Source organism: Copidosoma floridanum, unplaced genomic scaffold, assembly GCF_036245765.1.
Source record: "Copidosoma floridanum isolate Cflo_tuat_1 unplaced genomic scaffold, Cflo_Japanese_pri ptg000018l, whole genome shotgun sequence".
Lineage (NCBI taxonomy): Eukaryota > Metazoa > Arthropoda > Insecta > Hymenoptera > Encyrtidae > Copidosoma > Copidosoma floridanum.
Genome location: NW_028321895.1, coordinates 1,304,696 through 1,326,950, shown reverse-complemented (window position 1 = coordinate 1,326,950; position 22,255 = coordinate 1,304,696). Strand labels below are relative to the sequence as shown.

At 33.4% G+C, this 22,255-nt stretch overlaps 1 protein-coding gene across 3 annotated transcripts in view; it reads left to right on the top strand.

Moving 5' to 3' along the window:
- nbs (nibrin) overlaps positions 1-22,255 on the top strand; it is a 240,997-nt gene that overhangs the window by 153,517 nt on the left and 65,225 nt on the right. For all 3 annotated transcript variants that reach the window (XM_089592503.1, XM_089592501.1, XM_089592504.1), the window contains exons 5-6: positions 2,681-2,936; positions 3,013-3,147. In XM_089592503.1, coding sequence (XP_089448629.1) covers positions 2,681-2,936; positions 3,013-3,147 — 391 coding nt within the window. The remainder of the gene's footprint in view (positions 1-2,680; positions 2,937-3,012; positions 3,148-22,255) is intronic.

The following is a 22,255-nucleotide window of genomic DNA, read 5'->3' as shown; positions in this document are numbered from 1 at the left end:
TTGGAAGTCATATATGTTTATCGACAACCTCCGGAGCTTGTCCTACAGCTTGTAATGAGTAAAATTAATAAATCTTTCTACTCATCTGTGATCGTGTAGCACGTAATTTCATATAATTTTATTTAATTCTTGTTAGGGTGGAAAAAAATTTAATATGTGTACTGGAGAAAGGTTGCAGTTACGGTAATGTAATTTCACAGAGTTTTCTTGCGACGATAAAAATTATTATTTAAAGTTTTTGCACGTGTAATCAAAATTATTATCAATACGAACACATACCAAGTTAAGATTGCAAAATAAATATTATAATTCCAGCGAGCCCCAGCGATGTTTAGGACAAGCTTTGGAGCTTTGTTATAAATACAAGTGACGTCTGACTGTAGCTTACACAGCTTCTCCTTAACGCAGATGGCTCGCGTGCAAGTTCGTCGTTTCGTTTTTGCATTCTTGGACTCGACTCTTCGTCCATGTGATCTGTTTTTTTTTTAATCACTTTGAAGGCCTCATTAATTATTTATCATCTTTTTTACTTGAAGTCTTCTATTACTATTAATTAGGCAGGCACGTAAGTAAAAATTCAATATTTAATTAGGTAGTAAAAGCTTATTATGGTGCACTACTTAATTGATTTTTGCCTGTTGCTACAAAAAATAAATAAAACTTAAATTAGATATCATTTTGAGACTTTTTTCGTTTGTGCATGAATTTTTTATTGTTTTTTAACACTGCTTTACTTTTTAACAACTAAAACGACACGAAATAAGCTATCGCTAATATTCAAAATAAATTAAAAATAAAGAATTATTATTAAATTATGAGAAAAATTTTAATACGACATCCTATTTATTATTTTTTTCGAAATAGCAAAAAACTTATTTATCAGAATCGAATGAAAGTTAAATGAAGAAATATGTAGAAGATTATTATTATTATTGTTATTACAATCTGAAGCTTATTGGACATTAAAAATAAAACTATTGAAGGTATTTAATTTATAATTTAAATTAAAATGTCTGCATAAGTAATAATAATAAATGAGTTTGTCATGCAAAAAATACAGAATAACCAGTAAGACCACTGAAACAAAAATAAAGTCATATTTCATACTGAGATTCGAACCCGAGAATGCAAAAACGAAACGATAGACACGCGTGCAAGCCACGTGTGCTACGAAAGCACTGGGAGTCTTAAGGTCGAAAGTTAATCATGTTTATGGTGAAGCTCCGAAGCTTGTCCTAAATATGGAAGCTCGCTATGATTATACGATTTATTTTGTAATCTCAATTTGGTATTTATTTGTCTTAAAAATAATTTTTATTACACGTCCGAAGACTTTATTTTGTAATTTGCATCATAAGATCATGTACTTACAATAATACATAATCCAGATCGTACGACGTTGCTATAATACGTAGAGACAAGTGCGCGTGTGATAAAAAGTTATAAGATAGCGTTGTCCATAAGCGAGAAAAGCAGAGAGATTTTTCACACAAGTTTTTAATTATTAGAGGGAGTTAAAATAACAAAGAATCATAGTTTTTGTAAATAGTCAATGTAGGCGTTTAATGTTAGGGAATTTCTGAATTCTCGATAGCCGAGTGGTGAAGCGTGTTTGTGTCACACGCGGGCTCTAGCTACCTGGGTTCGATTCCACTTGTCTGCAGACTTTTTTTCGGATATTAATGTATATCCGAAGCCGGAGTGAGTAAGTGTGTACAGAAGAAAACCGACTTTTTAACGAAATAATTTTTGATTTAAGTTTAATTTTTAAGTACTGTGGGATCAAAATGAATATTTTAGGAACTCTTTATGGATTAAGATTGAAAAAAAAAGAACTCTTGGCGAACTTTTAAAGAATTCAAAAGAGGTGACATAAGTTAAATATTATAGGTATACTCTAAGAACACTTCAGGAAGACTTTGCGAATACAAAAACGAGTTCCTTGGTGAATTCATAAAGAATTCTGTATTATTTGTGGTTGCCGTCTGGGTATATATACTTTGCCTCTAGTATAGGTACAGCTGTTTTTTTACTCTTCTTATTTCATTTTTGTATACCTACACCTTATTTTGGGCAAGTTCTTAGTTGTAGAGTAGAAACTTACGTACTCACATACCTATAATACATGTAAAAATATATAGGTATAGTAGCAGTGTTAGGGGAAGGGAGCAAGTGGCGTAAATGTAAGAAAAAGAGAGGTGGAACAGTAGACAGTAGAGTGGCACGCGCTGCAAAAGAGAGAGATGGAGTGGGAGATAGTGTATAAGAAAGAAGATTAAAGAAAAGGCTTGGGCCGCAGGGTGGGTGGCTTTGTTTTTTCGTAATGCATTTTTCCTCACGCGGCTGTTCACGGCTCAACATAAGAAGTTTAATTCAAAATTTTTTTGTTCGATCTTCAAAATTATATTTATTTTTTAGTAGGTTAGCTCGTTTTATGTGTGAATTTTTTAGAATAACAAAAATTCATCAATTTTGGTCAACTTTCGCTTAGAATTCTATTTTAGTAAGATTAAGAATAAAAATTTGTTTTTTTATTACGTATGAAATTACAAATTTCATCTATTTTAGTACAATTGTTTTTATTTATATACATTGACACTTTTTTCTGATATCGATTACTGTATTTTAATAGCAAAAAATTGTATTCATTGAATAATTTTTCTGTAATTTTAAAATATAGATGGTATTTGCACTTTTGGCTGGAGTGCCAATTGTTGGCATAAAATTTTGGACTTCAGTACTGGAGGCTATTGATTCTAAAAGTAGTCTCCCAGATGCTAACTTATTTACACTTTCATTACAAGATAAGGGTATTGGTACACGACGTGTATCGCTTCAACCAAATTCTAAACGTAAGCAATTATTTCAAGGAAAAAAATTTATTTTTTTTTCTGAATGTACCTACAATAGTTACGAAAAAATGATTCGATGTGCAGGTAAGAAAAATCAATACAATACTTAAATAAAATAAAAAATTTAAGAGGAGCTATTTAAAAATAACCGATGTTTTAGGTGGAGTACCTGAGCTGCACGTTGTGGATACAAGAGATATATTGAATTTACTAATACCTAATAGTAATCTTATAATTCAGTTGACAAATGCTGATAATACATCAATAAATCCAAAATTGTTGAATTCTAAACTAAGTAAGTTCATAAAATTTAACATAGAAAATATTAAATATTTTTTTTTTCATCTAGTGTTATCAGTAGCAGTCGAAACTGACATTGATTGAAATCACCTTGAAAATCAGGTGGGATTCAAATCATACACATCCATACACACATAAATAAATTTGTTTTGTTCGTACGTTTGCACGCTTATCTTTGTACGCTTTTTAAGAAATTATTTTACAATTTTTGAGTTCATACAATTAAAAATATGCTAAAACACCAAGAAATAGTACAAAATCCTTTTTTTTCTTTTTTTTTAATAATATTTTAGAAATCAATAAAATTTAAATACATGTACACACACAGCGAAACTTGAATATCCTTGAATAGAAATGATTACAGAGACACGGGCAAACGGATGGACTGACTGTAAGACATTTTTACTTCAGTAGCGTATTTCAATTTTAGATTAAAAAAAATACGTTTCTAGCATTTTTTTTAAATGAAATTTTTCTCCGAGAAACAATCTCGGAGATCAATCTCTTTATATGAAAAAGTAGTAACCAAAGTCATGTCAATTAAGATGACAAAAAGTTACCTCACCTCCTAAAGTTTCATGAAAGAGATCTAAAACTGGTAACATTTCTATTAGTAATAATATTTCATTTAAAACTAAAAGCTTTTTTCTGACTTATTCTATAATGCTTGAGCTTTCGTAATTCATGTGCTGTAAGCTTTAGATTTCATGTGAAACTCTTGATAAAAAAACAAAAACTACTACTTCATTAGGTAATGAATTTAGAGAAAAATGCATTTTTGATAAACAATTGAATCTTATTAAAATTGTTTAATTTACTTAATTATTGTTGGTACATTGATTCATATCTATGCTCGTCCATTAAAGAATCCTAATTTCTTGAACTTGCAACTGTATGATATTAGAGGTGCTCTCCGAATTTTTTATACAAAAACTCAATTTTTATTTCTGCATTCTATAATAAAAGTTCGGATACAAGAAATCTGTCAATATTTATGTAAAAATTTTAAAATTCGAAAGTTGAAACTGTAGAGGATACTGTAATAATCCATAAAGATGAATTAGTAGATTCAATATATGCGAATACTATGGGTGACAAGGATCGACTTTCTGCTTAGCAGTAATGTTTTTTTTTTATCTTTTGATCAAGGTGGTTTAATTTATTGTTGTATTGAGTACAATCAACTATCACGATTGTGGTAATATATAATACAGTAACATTGTTTAGTTATAGTACGATCTTCTCATTGGATTTCTTATTTAAGAATGCTTGAATACTATCAATGACCTGTTACACTATGAAAAATATTTAATAACTTTTATGTTACAATTCAAGGATTGAATCGTTGCATAATTTTGCACTAAGAGAGCATATAGACTATGCATTTTTCATCCTTCTATACGTTTTTCGTTGTATGTTACCATCGTTAACTAGTTAAAAGATCAAGTTTTAATTGTTTTTCTAATAAAGCATATTGTTAATGATTATATTAATCTTGTATTGCTTGGATATCGATAGACTCAAGCTCTTTAGAGTTTCTAAAACGTCTTTTATCACTTTAACCTTATTTCCTTAAAAAAACTTTCGAAATAGCAACATTTTTCTTTGTACTTAATCATGAATTATTACGCAAGTTTAATAAATCCAAGGCTTTTCTAGCTTCTCTTTCGGTGCATCCAAATTCTTCCGTTAAATTGCGTCGATTTCAAAATTTTGGGGCGAGTGAGAGCAGCGTAGTTCATTCCTTCTGATCATTCGACAATGCAACCTTTTTTTTATTTGCTTTACACTGTGATACCTGATTTAAGGTATTTATCGTCGTGGCGTTTTTCCTGATTTTTGAGTTTGGGAGCCGAAATTTCGCGCTGTAAGAATATCATAGCCTTATCTTAAGCGAATAGAAATTTTTCTTTCAACGTTTGTGGAAATTTCACTATACTTTTGTTAACGTGATGATTCTCTTTATTCAAGGGATTACAGCAGACAACCATCTTAAAAACCGATTATAAAAAGTAAAATATAACAATCAAATAGCTGGCATTCAAGGATGCGTTACCATAGCTCTGTTTCAGATCACTATAATAATAATACGTATTATAGGCAAATCACTTTCTAAATAGATGGAATTCAAAAAAAGTGCAACTTATGACAGAAAATAGAAATGTCCTGATAATTATAATCAAAGAGTATCAACAAAATACAAAAATAAAACTTCTTCTAATTAGTATTTAGGTTAGGCGTACTTGTTTCTACTCGAAATAAATAAAATTAATGCCTCGCGGTGTGAAGCAGCGTTAGGAGTGGCGACGGACTCGTAGCAGCCACCCGTACCGCACTGTGACTTGCACCTATACATTCATCGGTCCAATACATAAAAATATCAAAAAACTCCTCTTTTTTTATTGTCTATACTTTAGAAAAATTGTCTCATCTTTCGATCTAGATGGTTTAAAATTCTAAAAATTGTCATCACGAGATTTAACGCATTTTTACAAACATTCGCATCTTTATAGGTTATAAAGTGAAAATTTGTGAAAACTGATAGCGCCATCAGAAAACAGAAAAAAAGTGCATTGGAATTTCTGCTTTTGTGATTTTTAAACCATTTTTCTCAGGCCCAAACGACGAGATAAAAAAGTCGTCTTTTGCGTTCATGGAGCCTGTCTGCGGTGGCGCTGGGGCAGTTGAGAAAATTCTCCCTATGTATAGTTTGTGTATCCATGAAAGTTTTAAAATAATTTCTTTATTGAATACCTCTTTTATTTTTTCAAAAGCCCTCTGATGGATTCCATCCCATACAGACGGTATTTTTTTTTAATTTATTTATTTTTTTTTTTTAATAAATTAACTAATGGAAATGCGTACGTAAAGAAGATTTTGACAAATTTAGTGTAAAATTGAACAAATCCAAGAAAAACTTGCAGTTTTTTATTTTTTTTTGGTGTGATGAAATTTTTAATTATGGTGACTTTATTGGGATCAGGTCTTGAACCTTCAATGCCTAATATATGACCTAAGAAAAAAAACGTTCTGATCAGCATAGTTTGATTTGTCAAATCTCAATTTTAAATTACAGCTGTCGTACTTTTCAAATATTATTTATTAATGTTGTAAGTGTGCTTCAAAACTTCGAGATATTATGGCTGAGTCGTCCACATAAGATATGATAAAATCTTCAAGGTCGTAAATTACTTGATTTAAACCTCTTAACGGAGATGTTCTTTTTGTCTTAATACCATTAGCCATTACATTAAATTTTATTATCACTTATGAAAATCGTGCATTTTTCACTCTCTTCGCTTAGTGGGATTTGCCAATAACTACTGGTGAAATCTAAATTAGAAATAATTACCAACGTCTTGCACCGTGGGAATAATTCTTTAACACTTGGGGGAGCTTTATAATTGTACAATAATTTTTCATTTACAAGTGTCTAAGCATATTTCTGAAGTCCCATCTTTTTTAATAGTTGTTGCCATGAAATTTGTATAGGGGCTTGTTGATTGTCTTAATACCTTACATTCTAGCATTTTATCAATTTCTTTTCTTATGTGTTCTCAATATTTCAGAGGTATTATTGGATGGGGTTTAGAATAGAATGGATTTTTAGCTTTAAGCACAATTTTGTGTTCGTATTTTTTGAGTAAACATGTTTTTCTTGTTTCTTTTTTTTTTTTTTTTTTTTTTTTTTTTTTTTTTTTTTTTTTTTTTTTTTTTTTTTTTTAGTACTCTTAGAATTTCATATCAAATCAAATGATTATTCCGTTAATCATGAAGATTTTAATAATTTTTTTAATTTTTCAATGACCTGTTCTTTAAAGATATCATTTAAATATTTGAAATCTTTATTAAATAAAAAAGTGTTCCCAGAATATTTAAAATTTGTTTTAAGAAATCTTTTTTTACTTCAATCCTTACTGATGTGTATCCCCCATTCATAAAAATCACATCGCCATAACATAAGAAATCTTCTAGGTGATTACTTATTATATATATTTTCTGCTAAGCAGTATCCGAGATTTAATTTGTATATTTTTTAAATTATTACTATATCTGATTATACAATTTTTTAACAATTAAGGAATAATGATGAAAACCAATTTTATTTCCAAGCTCCTGATCTAAGCATTTATCAACATTTGTATTTTTAAACGCGTAGAGCTCTTCCCCAACATTTTAAAAAAAAATTTCTGTTATGGGTAAAGTAGGTGCATTTTTAAAGGTGCTGATATTATTTGATAGAATACTTTCACACACAAGTTATTTCGCTTCTCGTGCAAATCAACGCTGTTAAACGAATCCATTTAATTCGATATTAATTTCTGGATATTTCATAAATTGATGGATGTTATAGTTGGTCTATGGATCATACATTAAATAATTTCGAGTGTCTTCAAATATTAAACTACTTAAGTAAGTCGCGTTGAATGTTACTTTGTTTCGAAAATCTGATTTGCTAAATGAAACTACTCGCGTTTCCCGAAGATATAAGAAATCTCGTGTTTGATACCGGTTCGAAACTCGTATTGTTATTAGATTCTATAAGATTTATGACTTCGTCGGATATTCCATAAAAGTAATCATAGTTGTTCAATGGTTTTATATGAGAGGTAATATTTATAACGTTAACGTTACTGCAAGAGTGTTCACGTAATGACTGTTAGTTGGGCAGAATTATGATTAATTTTCAACGTTATTTGAACGCCGTGCTCTAATAATCAACCATAGATCATCATCAAAATAGTTAGCTAGCAAATAAATAAAATCAAAGCTAGCCAAATCTATTTTTAAATCTTTCATGAATCCCAGAATAGTTACAGCGTAATCAACACGTTTTAACTTTTCTTAATTGTGATATTTGCCCGATTGTGCTTTGATTCTTATACGTTTTTTGAATATTGCCGTTTCAACACCAGTCATGAAATTGTTTCAAAAAGGTTTCCACGCTATCTATTTTGTCTTATTTTAAGTGTCACCATTTTTGAGCACATTCTTTTACACATTGTGATAAAACGTGTTTTATATCAGCTTCAGAATGTTCTATACTTTTAATTAAATTGGATGAAAGTTTCGTTTGGTCTTTCATTGACATAACTTTTGAATTAATGTTACGGTAAACTAGAAGATTTAAGCATAGATTTAGCTTACGAACTAACACTAATTCTATTTCGTATCGTCTGCTCGAGTAATTTTATTTGCCCTTAAATTTTTTTATGCTATCATTCATGTGATCAAGACAAATTCTTTATAATGCGTTAAGATTATTAGTTCCAATGATGGTACGTACGATATTCTCATGATTCGTTTTTAAATTATAGGTTGAATAAATCAACTGATCACGTGTCTTAATTTAACTTATACATAAACTCCTTTATTATAATTTTCTTTCATTTAATTTCTTTTTTATCTTCTTCCTGTATTATTTCAAGATTACTTTCTTCTGAATTACCTATGTTGAATAATAAATCGCAATTATTAAACTTTATCATCCAGTGAAAGCTGGATGTTTGTGGACTTGAGTCTCACGCTCCCTGACGGGCCGCGGGATTAGCAGTATGTCCAACTATTCGGTTGCTTACTTTCTTTAGTGTAACGTGATTTTTTATTTATTCATTTTTATATGTGTGCATTAGAATAATAAAAGATCAAATACCTAGTTTTATTCTCCTTGGTCGTATTATACTTCGTTGCTGTCAATCCATCTTCCGGTGGTTCTTTTCTCTATTTATTAATAGCCACTTCAGGTCAATTAGTTTAATAATTTAAATTGCTTCCACTTCATTTGGTTTATTGTTGGTTGATTTATTTCTGTTTAATTCAGGTACAAATTAATCATACACAGTGATGAGAAAAAAAAACAGTCAGTCACTTTTTAACAAAAATGTTTAGCAAGCTACCTGTTTAATGAAAAACGGCACTTAATGAGCGGCAGTGGGCTACCGACTAAAACACCGCGTAAAGAAATGCACCTTGCACGAAGTCTTAGTTTAAATGTCTTTATCTTACTTGCTATGGGGGCGGTACTTGCTGACTTCATGTTTTTAGGCTGAGTGGCTCGTTTTGGTTGTCACTTGACACTTCCGAGAGCCACGAAGTACACAGTCAGCTTTGTTAAGTGACGACTTCCGTTAAGTACGACTCTTTTAAGATTCTTAAGGTTTCATTATGGATGATAAATGTTATATCAGATGGAACAAAAATCAAAAGTTTATTTATTTATGCAAGTTGTCACTTAACAACCTATAAATATAGTTTCTCTTCTTGACATTTAAAAAAAAAATGCACAACCTTAGATAAATTTCTCACGCTCAGGATCAAGCACCAATTGTAAGGGTCTACAATACCAAATTGTATCAATAATCGTAGAAATGAAACAACTTTATTTAGAGTTCATGGACGTGATGGATATTCACGTGTGTTGATATATAGATGGGTAAACTTTTATGAGGATTAGATACATAAGGAGCTCGTGGGAAAACACTTGAGAGCGTAATGCTTCCAGAAAGTATCATGAGTAACTGTAAAGAGATGATCATAGGTCTAAAACTAGGTTTGCACTGTCTCTGGCCCAGATAATCTGTACCTCAGGTTACTTATGTATATATATGTATAGTTCTGGAGGGAGACCTTGTCTATACTCGCAGAGAGCACGATAATTCGTCAACACAAGGGAATCTCCACCAGGATGTAGTTCCTATTACGTCAGCCAATTTGCCAACCCCTAACTTAGAGAGTCACTGCCAGGACGCACTGCCCATGAGATCCACTCACTACCGTACTTGTGTAGCCTAGATCACTAGTAAATCGGATAAGCTAGGAGACTATATTAGCCTCATCGCCGTTTACCTTGCCAAGGAATTATATAGAATCCGAGGATAAGAAATAATCTATATGTAATTTGTATCAAATTCGTGTAAACATTCATCATACAGTTATACTAGCAACTCTTTGAAGAGCTGAGCTCTCTAGCCAAAGCGCTGGACTCGTTGCTGAAGACTAAGTGATTTTGCATTGCATGGCATAGGACTTTTATACCCCTCAAGGATCTTGATCCTTGATGGTGGTGTTAGCAGCTTAATGACTTACTATTTCGACTAAATACTACTTTGGCATACAGCTAGGTGAATTGGATATTAATTTTAAAGGCGTAAATATTGCACAACAAAATTTGCTATGTCAATATTCTTGAATACTAGTGTTAATACTACTTTTAACCAAAATGTATCCCAATAAAAATAAGGTAAAAATTAATAGATTCCTACCTTATTTGGTGAGGTGCTGAGCGGAGGTAGAGGGGGGGGGGTACGCGGCGGTTGCATGGAATGACCCCCCAATATTACTATATAATTTAGAAAGATATATATGTCTGTATAAGTTTATTTAGTATTAGTTTGGCCCACCACAAGGTATTGTTTAACATTATTTTATTATTTTCACAAGCGAGTGGGATTAAAATATGCCCCTTATACTATCGTGAGGAACATATCAATACACTAATATTTTACGCAGGCATTAAAGGGTTCAGAAGACTTTTATGCGGACAAAATCGTGTGAATGCAGACGGTCTGCGTGATTTTTTAATATCATTCAAATGTATCCTAAAACTACATGGAGTCTACATAAGACACCTATTATAAAGTTTAATGTAAATATCAATGTGTATATATATTATACAGTTGTTTATATGGGGTATTCTACACAAGCCCTTACAGCCCCCCACAGACTTCCATGGACCCCAACAAAATTATGTACAGTACCGTCTTTTTATTCCTTTTTTGTCTAGATTTAACAGACTGTTAAAATTCAACATTTAAGTTTGGGTTTCAATGTGTCAAATCCCTAACATTATTAAAAAATTTAGATATTTTTCCGTTTTTAAACTGTTTTAAAATATAAGATTTTTTTTGTGTGAAGAAATAGATTTACTGTTTATGTAAATTACTTTTTCATTCTCCCTAGATCAAAATTATCATTTTTGTGGGACAGATGGGTGGCATCGTTTACATGGCTTCCTGTGCATGTAGAATATGGTATATCAAGAAGATAAAAATGCGTCTTTATATACATATGAAAGAACGCATTTGATCTGTGAAAAATCACCAAGTCGGCTATATCACGGCATTGACATGACTTTAGGTATAACTTTCATAGGCTGGAAATCTGGGATCTGGAGTAAAGTAAGTTAAGGAGAGAGTTTTCTGAGATGTCTTACACCTACAAAAGATATATCAGAAAACTCTCATTTTATTTTCCTCTCCCCCCCTCCCACGGAGAGAGAGAGAGAGAGATAGAGAGAGAGAGAGAGAGGAGAGGTGTTAAGCTGACATAAAAAATACATTCAAACAAAGCTTATTATAATTTTCGATTTTATGTATGATAGATTTAAATACACATTAATAGGCACATTTAATTTATAGGAGTGCTTTATAATTTTGTAAGAGAAAAAGTCAAGCCATTTCAGTATTATCTATTTTAAATATAAAATCAATTTTCAACCTATCATAAAGGTTATCTAAGTAGTTTACGTGGTGAATTTATGAATAAATGTATGAACTTTATCAAATTTTTTGACTAGCTCAAGTAATTATCATTCAAATAGTCCCAAACTTCGTTTATAGTTTTGGGTTAAATGTCTTAGCTGATGGCTTTAATTTAGACAAGTTTATGGAAAGGAGAATTTTTGTCAGCATTTTTATTTCAGCGCTCTGATACAAAAATACAACTTTTCCGCGATAACTTTTCTCACATGTTACACATTCACATTTAAAGACAGAGTTATACATCTGGCTTGAATACAACTTTTTTGTGTCATATATATTGCTCTTGATCACAACGCAGATGCTCTATAATACAAAACAGATACCAAAACAGCGAAAAAAACGTTTTTTACCTAATACAGAAATAAATATAAATCTTTCAACAAAGTTTTTGATGCAAAATTTGTAGAGCTAATGGAATTAAAATTTTTGTAAGAAGAAAGTTTTTTTATAAATGCTTTCTTAATAATAGAACCATAAAAAATCGTTGCAAAATTTTTAAACAGTTTTTTTATGCCATCAAGTTTTTATATTACTAGTTTATAGAAAACTTGTTTTATGTAAAACTGAGAGATCTTCTGAAATTACACATGCTAGTAGGAACCAATTGTATGTATGGTGTTGTTACAATAGAGTGAATAACGAAGAAAAGTTTAAAATGTATAAATAATAGATTTGTACCAAAAAGTTTATTATTTGAAGTTAAAAGAATGAGTATTAATATTAGAATAAAATTAGACATGATAACGCAACAATATCAATATTAAATCCTGTTATTTAAATAAAATTTTTTGTTTTGGCACCTCGTAAGTTGGTAGTGCCTCAGTTACAAGCTTCTTCAGGGCCGGTCCTAGTAAGTGGCTCAAGCACTCAACAGAGATAATTGAGGTAGTTTTTTCCCAATATATAGGTCAATCTTATACATAGATATACAATACTTGCAGCCCCCCGTCTTGGCTTCGCCCGAGACTTCCTAAATAAAACACCGTAGTGTGTTGACATGTAGTGTGAAACATTTTCAGTTAAAAATTTTACACATATTCCTAACATATCTCAGAACAAAAATCTTCATATTAAAAACATATTTTTTCGGAATCCATATAGTTTATTTGGTCAAATAATAAGGTGTAAAAATTCGAAAAAATAATTATGCTGAAAAGTACCGTGCGTTTCTTATGCCATAAAATAATCGGTGGCCATAAGGAGCCGTTGATTTGCAGTTTCTCCCGTGTAATTTACGAAAAGGGCTATTTTTTAAAGTTGTTAAGATTTTAAACCCCCAAAAAATTTATAATAAAAAAAAATTTTTTTTCTCTTATCTCACAACTTTATTACCAGAGCAACAAAGTCCTGGGCCTTACACCCTACATTTTTATTGCCACAAAAACACAAATACAATTTCTACTTATTTATTAATCTAAAGTAGGATCTTTAAAGATTTCAGAGATTGCTATAAGGGTACAATGAAAAACTGATCTCTCACGTAATAAATTCTTTATGTGTTGATTTTGACGCTGCTGTTTCAATCTCGATAAATTTTCTGCGTCAGTTTCTTAATGCCTAAGTGAAATTTTATTCATTAGATACATTTGAAGTTTTTCTTTCAGTTCCCCCTCTTGCGACTTTTGGCATGCTTAAAATTTTTGTGACCCCTAAAAGCTGTTTTCTGTCAACTTTGTTAAGTTCTAATATATTTTTTGGCAAGGTAGTTCGACGTCCGATGGCCCTAAAAAAGACCTGTGAGCTTCTTAAGTTAACTCTTTCTTGACTTCAGTTAACAGCAATTGTGACTGCCTGGATACCTCAGGGTGATCTTCTCTGGCTTGCTGTTGAAGACCCAGACTGATCGGAAGAAAAATTACAAAGTCTGAAGCTTTGGGGCTGGTTGTAGTGCTCTTTTCCAACGTCTCCCGGTATAACGTCGAAGACGTTGGTGTCTAAAGCACCTTTTTTATTTGCAGATTCAGTTGTTTTGGTGATCTTAGATGGGGAGATTGGTTCGTGAAACTTGTCCAGTGGAGGCTGTCCCATTGGCTCAAGTTTTTTTTCCTTCATAGCTGTTATAGGTTTGCCCAGCACAGATCTTGGAGAGGATTAGTGATTCCTGGTTGAATGCTAAGAGTCGAGAGGGTAATATAGGGTCGCTGGTCACCGAGTTTTCCAGCCTTGTGAAGAACAACTCCGCTGGTGACGTCTGCCAGTGAATGGCTGACTTGGTTTAATAGTGCCCGTCTTTAGTTAATATAGTCTTTTAGTCGACGAATCGCTTTCGGAAATGGTAGTTAAAATGTATTTGTTGGCAAGGTAGTAAACACTTAGGTGGCCCCTAAAAAGAACCGACGAAATTGATGGTTAAGTAGGGAACGTAAATACTTATAATGGCCCTAAAAAGCGCCAGTGGTGAAACTTCTAGGCTATTCTTTATTATTATTCCTGATGATGAAGAGCTGGCTACGGGTTGCTTGATTCGTACCCTGGGAGTGTTGATGTACGGAGACTGTGATAGAGGTAGGTACGCCGCTGACCAAAGAATATCTCGTCTCGGGTCGTTTCCCGGATAATCAACCACTCGTCGTTAGACGGAAACATGTGGGTAAGCGCGTTGGGGACGCGACGACCAAGAAGGTAACCATTGTGGATACCCGTGGCATTCGTGCCCCCCAGAGCTGTTTTCCCTTGCTTATATTTGTAGCCACAAATTCTCTAACTGTACCAGGTGGGATTGTGGGACTGCCACACAACTCTGAAGAGTTGGTGCAGATTGTACTCTGGCTAGATATGTCTTCTGGTATTGTGGCAGAGATGGCATCTGTTGGAAGTAATTTTTTTTTTGGATCGCATTCGTCGAGATTCAGAGTGAATGGACACCTAGGTCCCTTCCCCCTTAGAAAAGAGTGTCGTCCGTAATCGGGATACCCACCTGCAAGACTATCATCAGCATTCTTTATACAGCTCGTTGAACTGCTAAAGATCGACTACATCGCTATCGAGACGCTCTGGCGTATTATAACCACACTTATTTAATTATGTTGCAGGTAGCCCCAATTTTATGTTGACGCCACCTAGCGAATTTTACTGAACTAAAGTAAAAAGCTGGCGTATTTTTGCAAAACTTTAAGCTCATTTATTGCTATTGTTATTAAATTTTTTAAGATAAAAACTATACTAAAACCATCTAGGAAGTATCATGAATCAGTGTGCAAAATTTCATAAAAATCGGTTCAGTAGTTTTCGTGGTTAGCGATTACAACGGTTTTAGCGACTTTGCTTTATATATTAGTAAGATCCATACATCATCCCATATTCAAAATATCAGAGTGAAATGTGAATGCCTTTGCGTACGCTTATGTATACATAAACATGTACATCTATCTACTTGTATACATGTGACAATGTCACGTTTCTACATACGCGATACTTACTTGGATATATTCCAAAATCAAACGGAGAGCATGTTGTTGATTACTGTTACGTTAAAACTATGTGGTAAAAAATTCTCAAAAAAATGCATGTGTTTCTTTATTGTCTAAGGTAGTTTTTACTAGTTTTTCTATTATTTATAGATATGCGGTGAGTTATACTTTTTAAAATAATGAAGCTATGTAGTGCTTGCACCATTGTTCCAATGTTAAAAGAGTTATTTTTTGATGAGGATATTTGAATAATGACGTAGGGAATCGGTTTTAAATTTTTTTACAGATATTTCTCGACGCTTACATTAGTTTTGCTGAAAATTTCGTACCTTTTTAGATACTTTTGATTTAGGAAACAGCTACCTTAAAGGAGTACGTCGACTTACATGTTTTTGTATAAATATTCTCAGATACTTAGGCTCCGAAAAGGACATCACAATGATATTGGAATAGTGGCATATAATTTCTTAGATGAAACAAAGTCATGCTAAAATCACTATACCCTACGTTGCTAAGTACATTCACTTTACGACAATTGACCAAGTATAGAAAGGAGATTTGTGTATTTTCTAGTAACATAATAGTTGCAATAAAAAATAAAAAAATATTTGATTTCTGAATTTTGAAAGCACCAAAGCCTTTTTAAACAACTATTCTCATCCCTCAATAAATAGAAGTTGCAACCCCGTAATTTCGTTACAGTTTAGAAACTTATATTTTTTTGAAACATGAATTTTTTTATATTAAAAACAATTAGTAGCCAATGAAGTACAGTTATTCCTTATTTTTTTAGTTTCTATAACCCATTTATATTACATCACAATCAGTGAGACACACGTTGAGTACCGTTGCTGGTAATTGATTGTAATTTAAAAATGTAGTACTCAATTTTAGGATAACCTTAACGGTGTAGAAAATCAAATGTGTTGAAAGTTGTTTGTAAGGCTAGTGACTTAAAGGGTAACAAAAATAGCAGGATAGTCTCAATGAAAACTTTCTGGGTTTCTTAATTACGGTGGTACTGATATCATACACATCCAAAAATGATGTGTATCTCAAATGAATATTAGTGGAAGATTATAACTTCTTGTATCGAGTATCTACAAGTTTTTTTTTTTTTTTATATATAGTTACGTTGGCTTTTTTGCCAAAATTATTTTTTGGTACGATTTTGCTCATTTTCTACACTAGTTTCAGAATATTTCTTCCTTGCATGTCTACGTTACTGTATGAGTCATGTCAGTGACGCCAGAGTTGTGACAGTGGCATTACTTGCACTGAAAAACATTCAGTGCCTCTGTTTACTTGCTGGCGGCACTGCTGTGCTGCTGTAGCTTCAAACAGTACCCTGTGCTGTATCTAATTTTACACTAATACAGGTTGTGAATACTAAATAGTAATGCGTTGATATGCTATACCTATTAAGACCTATAAGAAAACGTAGAGGAAACACCCAAAATTCCGGTGACTTTTGGGAATGTTGCGGTGCGCATTGTAAAGAAGAAATCAAGAGTTAAAAGAAAAGTTTTGAGTAGCTGCGTTTAGTGTTGAGAGAAGGAGAGAGAAAACGTAAGGTGTGTGCACGGGTCTTGCTGTGTATGAGAGATACGGAAACAAGAGAGAAAAAAGTAGGAAGTACTAAAGGAAATTTATAAGCAGTGTAAAATATGATGAAAGAGAAAGAGGAAAAGGGAAATTAAGTAGACAAAAAGAGACAGCATGAGTAGAGCATAGTAGATTGACAGAAAGAGAGAGAGAGAGAGAGAGAGAGAGAGAGAGATGATGATGATGATGATAAAACGAATTAACTAATGATTTGATAAACCGTATGGCAACTTAAAATACATAGTAGTTACAGTTTGATACATAATAATACAAGTATATTCAATAAGCATTTGGTAAGCGCCACGTGGTAACTGTACAAATAACTTAGTACCTAATTTAATTACATAATTACGGAGTTAAGATACTACTTAACTACAAAACGCAAAGTAAAATTTGGATAATTATAGCCTAGCGCGTAACATAGCACTAGTGAATACAATATAAGTAGTAACAATAATGGTAGTAAGCACAGTTCCGTTGATGGAAAATAAATAAAGTATAGTAAATGTGGAAAAACACCCTGGTGAGAACACAATATGACTACCTAAACCACGGGGCTTAATACAATGCATGGTACAATTTAGTAGTGTCATTTTACATTCAATAAGTAGTTAAAAAGCATTTTTTTTTAAATACTCGATAGTGCTCCCCGATCTCACCCCTGCGGGAATCTAGTCCCATGGTTTTAAGGCACTTAGAACAAAAGAGCACTTTTAAGTAACTGTAACTCGTAAGGGATCAAAAAACCAGTAGATTCGTGCCTAGCGGATCTCCTTAGGCCATCGGTCTGCGAAAATAGCGCCACTAAATAGCTAGGTTGCCCCGATGTGAACAACCGGGAAGTCATACATCCTAAAAAATACTTTGAACGAGCACTAACGGTGGCCAACCTAGTCGCCTGTAAAAAGTATCATCTTGGCATCGTGACCAACCCTAAAAATAAACCTTCCAACGGTATTGAACAGTCGATGTAGTTTGACTTGGAGATATTTTGAGAGGTCCAGATACACTAGTGCTGTGTAGTTAAAATGGGAGAGCACAAGTGAGGTCACTAGCTGCTTCCTGATCGACCAAGACAACGAATCTTCCCCATACCGGAATTTATGCAAAGTTCCATAAACGATAGAAGAAACACGTGAGACATGGGCGTTCCAGAAAAAATCGTCATCGAAGACGACGCCTAGATTTTTGACTGATAATTTTAGAGAAGTTAAATGGCAATCCGCGATCGAGTGCTCAGGTGTAAATGGCACTAATACCCTCGTTAAACCTTGCAACTGTATTTACAATGTCCCCTCGGAAGCTTTGGATGTACACCTGGAGGTCATCAGCAAAGAGTATGACCTTACTGTACCTGAGCCATAACACAACCGAATTTATGAAAGCGAGGAAGAGTACAGGAGCGGGTGAAGATTCCTGGGGAACACCAGAGGTAGTATGATGACACCCATACAAGCCATCCTCTTCATGCGTCACTGAGATGAAAAGGTTGGCTAAGAAAGAATGCAGAAAATAATTGCACCACCTGAGAAATTCATTTGCTTGAGCGGTAGTAGAAGTCTCCGATGGTCCAGCGAGTTAAAGGCCTTATGAAAACCAAACTGGACTGATAATGTAATCATACCCCTATCGATTCCCCAGTGAATGTCATCGGACACCCGCAAGTGAGTAGTCTGGATCCTAAAGCCGTGTCGAAAGCCGGACTGAAAGGGTGGCAAGAGAGTGACGCTCTCTAAATAATTATACATTTGATCCACTACAAAGTAATCGAAGACCCGCCCAAAGTGCGGCGGGTTTGCTGTTGGCCACGTATGTGAGGGGCTCGAAGGGCTTTTAACTTTTAATAGCGGTACAATGCTAGAGTGCTTCCACATATCGGGATACATATGATTGGCCAATGATGTATTAAATACATGAACAAGAATGGGAGTGATGATCGCGAATACATCTTTAAAGTACGCAATGAAAGACCATGATTGTTCCTGCTTCTAGCTCTAGAGGCACAGTGCTGCATTGCCTTGTGCACCTTGACCCCTATGACCGGGTGAAACGAAAAACCATCATAGGTGGCGTCGCCTACAATCTTATTTAGATCCTTGATACTGCACGGTGGGTGAGCGCAAGTGACTGAGAAGTAGAACCTGCCCTATATATCAGGGGGGAAAATACCGACCCGCGAGTTGGACTTACTGGCCGAAAGGTTGAAGCGTCAGAATATTCCATGAGGATTGCAGAGATAAAGACGATGACAGTGTTTGCCAGAAAAAACCCTCTCGAGCGCACCTTATATCCGCCCTAATATTCCTATGGAGCGATCTATATTCCCGCAGCAAGGCCGCATCCCGTCGACGCTTTGCATCTCGATACTTGTGATTGTGAAACTATCTATAACTTATATAAATAACTCGTGTTAAATAAGAAATATAATTTTCGTACATCTTTCTATTTCTGATTGTGACTGACTTTCCTAAAAAAAAATTTTTTTCACATAAACAGCTCATGTAACTCAGATTTTGAGACAGTCCATAATGGCATGAATTTTACTGACATCATATTATGTATAAACGTTAGAAGTCTTAACTTGAAGAACGAAAATCAAAAAATTCTCATTTAGAGACTCAAGGTAAAACTGTTAGTTGTAGTTATTAAAAAATTCTGGTATCTTGAACACTATAATTATAATGAAATTAAAATATGCACTGTACATAATAACTCTAGTAAAATCATTCAGGGTAATAGTGTTATTATTTATATTACAAATTCTGTAAATGACAGCACTAAAGTATTTAAGATAAGTAAATATAAAATATTGCATACACGCGCAATATAACATTGTAACAGCAATAATGAAATAGTCGCAATGTACAGATACCACGATTTCACTGGCTGTTAAATTCGTTTTAAATTCTAAAAAGTTTCTACACAGCCATAAGAACTTTTAAGATTTTCTTATCATTGATGATTTCAATGTTGATATTAAACACAGTTTACGAAACAAAAGATATTAAACAAAAAGACTTTCCTATTTATTAATACTAGTGAAACCTCAATTATAAAGGCAATAAAACATTTGTAAAAATTCTTAAATTGTGAAATCAATATTTCTTTAGATGAATTTTGCTCATGTGTTTCTTTAATTTTAAACTTGACTACTTTCAAATTCAACAATATTACCTTAAAAGTTCCAAGGCTCATAAAAATAAAGCTTTTTTGTATACTTAGTTTTTCTCTATACTGCAGTCTTAATAATACAAATAGTAAAATCGTTTCAATATAGCTAAATATTGGAAATCAATACTTAGTTATTCTGATTTTCTATAAAGATACACCATTGAAATAAAGTTCATTATCTAAGAACGCCATGCGTGCAAAAAAAGGTATAGATAAGCGTCGACTGCCTGTATAGTGTATATATTTGGTGGAACTTATGTATACAGGGGTAGCTATACGCGCGACAGTAGTCATATAGTTGTATAGTTGCAAGCCACAATACCTGGATGCACGCAGCGGCGCTTCAGTCTGCATCCAAGCTGCATAAGTCTCGACACGCTCACACTCTTGCTGCGATTGCTACTTTCTTAGTTCACGAGAATATTTTTAGTTTGAAATTCGTCTTATTTATTGTATCTTGCTGCTTTACTGACAACCATTTTAAAGTGCCTTCTAATATATTCAGTGCACTTATATTTTCTTCACTTATATCAATTAATCTGATTATAGTTGCGTAGTGCTAGTGTATTTTTCCGTTTGTTTAATTTAAAGTGTTTATTTAAATAAAATCTTTGTCATCCCTTTTAATACTAAAGTGCACGTATCAAGTTAATGACCCATACGTTTTTCTTCCACACAACTCCAGTCAAGGCAATTTGGCGAATTAAATATAAATTTTTTAAATCCACTGATAAATATCAAGTCAATACTGTACAAGGTCCTTCGAGCAGTATCCGTTGGCTGACTGTGGGGAACATATAGGCTTTACTTAAAAACGTCTAGCCATCCTGTCTTAGTCGTATTTTTTCGTCTTTACACGGCCATCGTGTACGCGTGTGCTTTGGTAGACGCGGGAAGTACCTATATTCACAACAAAAAGTGTCTTTAGCGTAAAGTTGTATTTTTTCTCTCTTGCTCGTACACTCTTATCTCTATGCGTGTCAGCGTATGCAGTGAGGCGCGTGCGTAGTTGTGAGCCTTTGTTCATTAACTACACAACACGGCTGCAGGACTGTGTCTGCGCATGAAAGTGTCGTTAGCATAGAGTTGTACTCTTTCTTTCTCGCTCTTACACCCATGTCTCTATGCATGTGCAGTGTGGTGCGTGCGTAGTTGTGAGCCTTTGTTTATTAACTACGCAACACGGCTGCAGGGCTGTGTCCGGGCATCGAAGTATCTTTAGGGTAGAGTTGTATTCTTTTTCTCTCGCTCGTACACTTTTGTCTCTTTATTAAAAACGTGACACGTATGTAGTTTTGAGCCTTCGTTTGTTATTAACTACGCTAGTAGCTGTGTTCACATATACATATCGCTTGGCTAGCTCAGGATCGTAGCCATTGTCTGTACTACTACTCACGCGTTTAAAGTATTTCAGCTATTACGTGTAGTGTTTTTGTTGTGTTATTGTTGTACGGTGGTATTTTTGCCGCCATTTCAAGCTAACTGTGTTTCTTGCAGTCTGACAAAATTTTCTTACACTAGCACTTTATTTTCTTTTGTTTTTTAAGTACACTATATTTATTTTTCGAAATAAATGAATCTTATTTCTTTAAAGCCTTTAGTAAAATGTAATTTTTTATTTTCTCTGTGTTTGTATTTTACATAAAGACAAACTAAAACACTTATAGGTGTGAGTAAGTGTATGCAGACCAAGCGGCAAGGGCCCATTCGACGTCGACACAAAATTGACGCTGTTGGCATAAACCGTCCAGCCCAACCACAAATTTCGTCTACCATGGAATTTAAAGTTAAAGTAGCATAATTATTGTACACCCTCCAGCATCCAATCAGTCACAAATTGCTAGCTGCAAGAAATTCACCTGCAATTTTCAACTTCAATCGAAGAATAAGTAGAAATCAACGACTAAGTAAAATTTTATTGACAGGTACCGAAATTTAATAATCGATTTGAGTGATAACTAAGGACACTAAGTGCGTATTAAAATTAAGTCATTACTTAAATGACTTAAATAATAACATAGGCCAAATTAAGTTGTTGATCAATGTAAATAAACCCATTCAAGGTCTAAAAGTTAGTAAATACTCGCTGCGGAAATGTATCCCTCCCTTTTTGAGTACTAAATTTTGTGGTGTTGGCTCGTCTTTGTCGTCTGTTTACTTTCTTTAGTGATAGTTTTTTTTTTCTAATTTGTTGAAATAAATTTGTCTCCTTAAACTATGGAAGGTTATTAGGTTATTGTATGACGCAGTTGGAACTCTACACAAAAATCAAAAATGCTTGGGCCAATTTTAAAGAGCTCGGCCAAGCAAAAATGACCCAATGTCAATCGATCGCTAGACAAAAACAGCTGGATGATGCTTTTACTCAATTTAAACA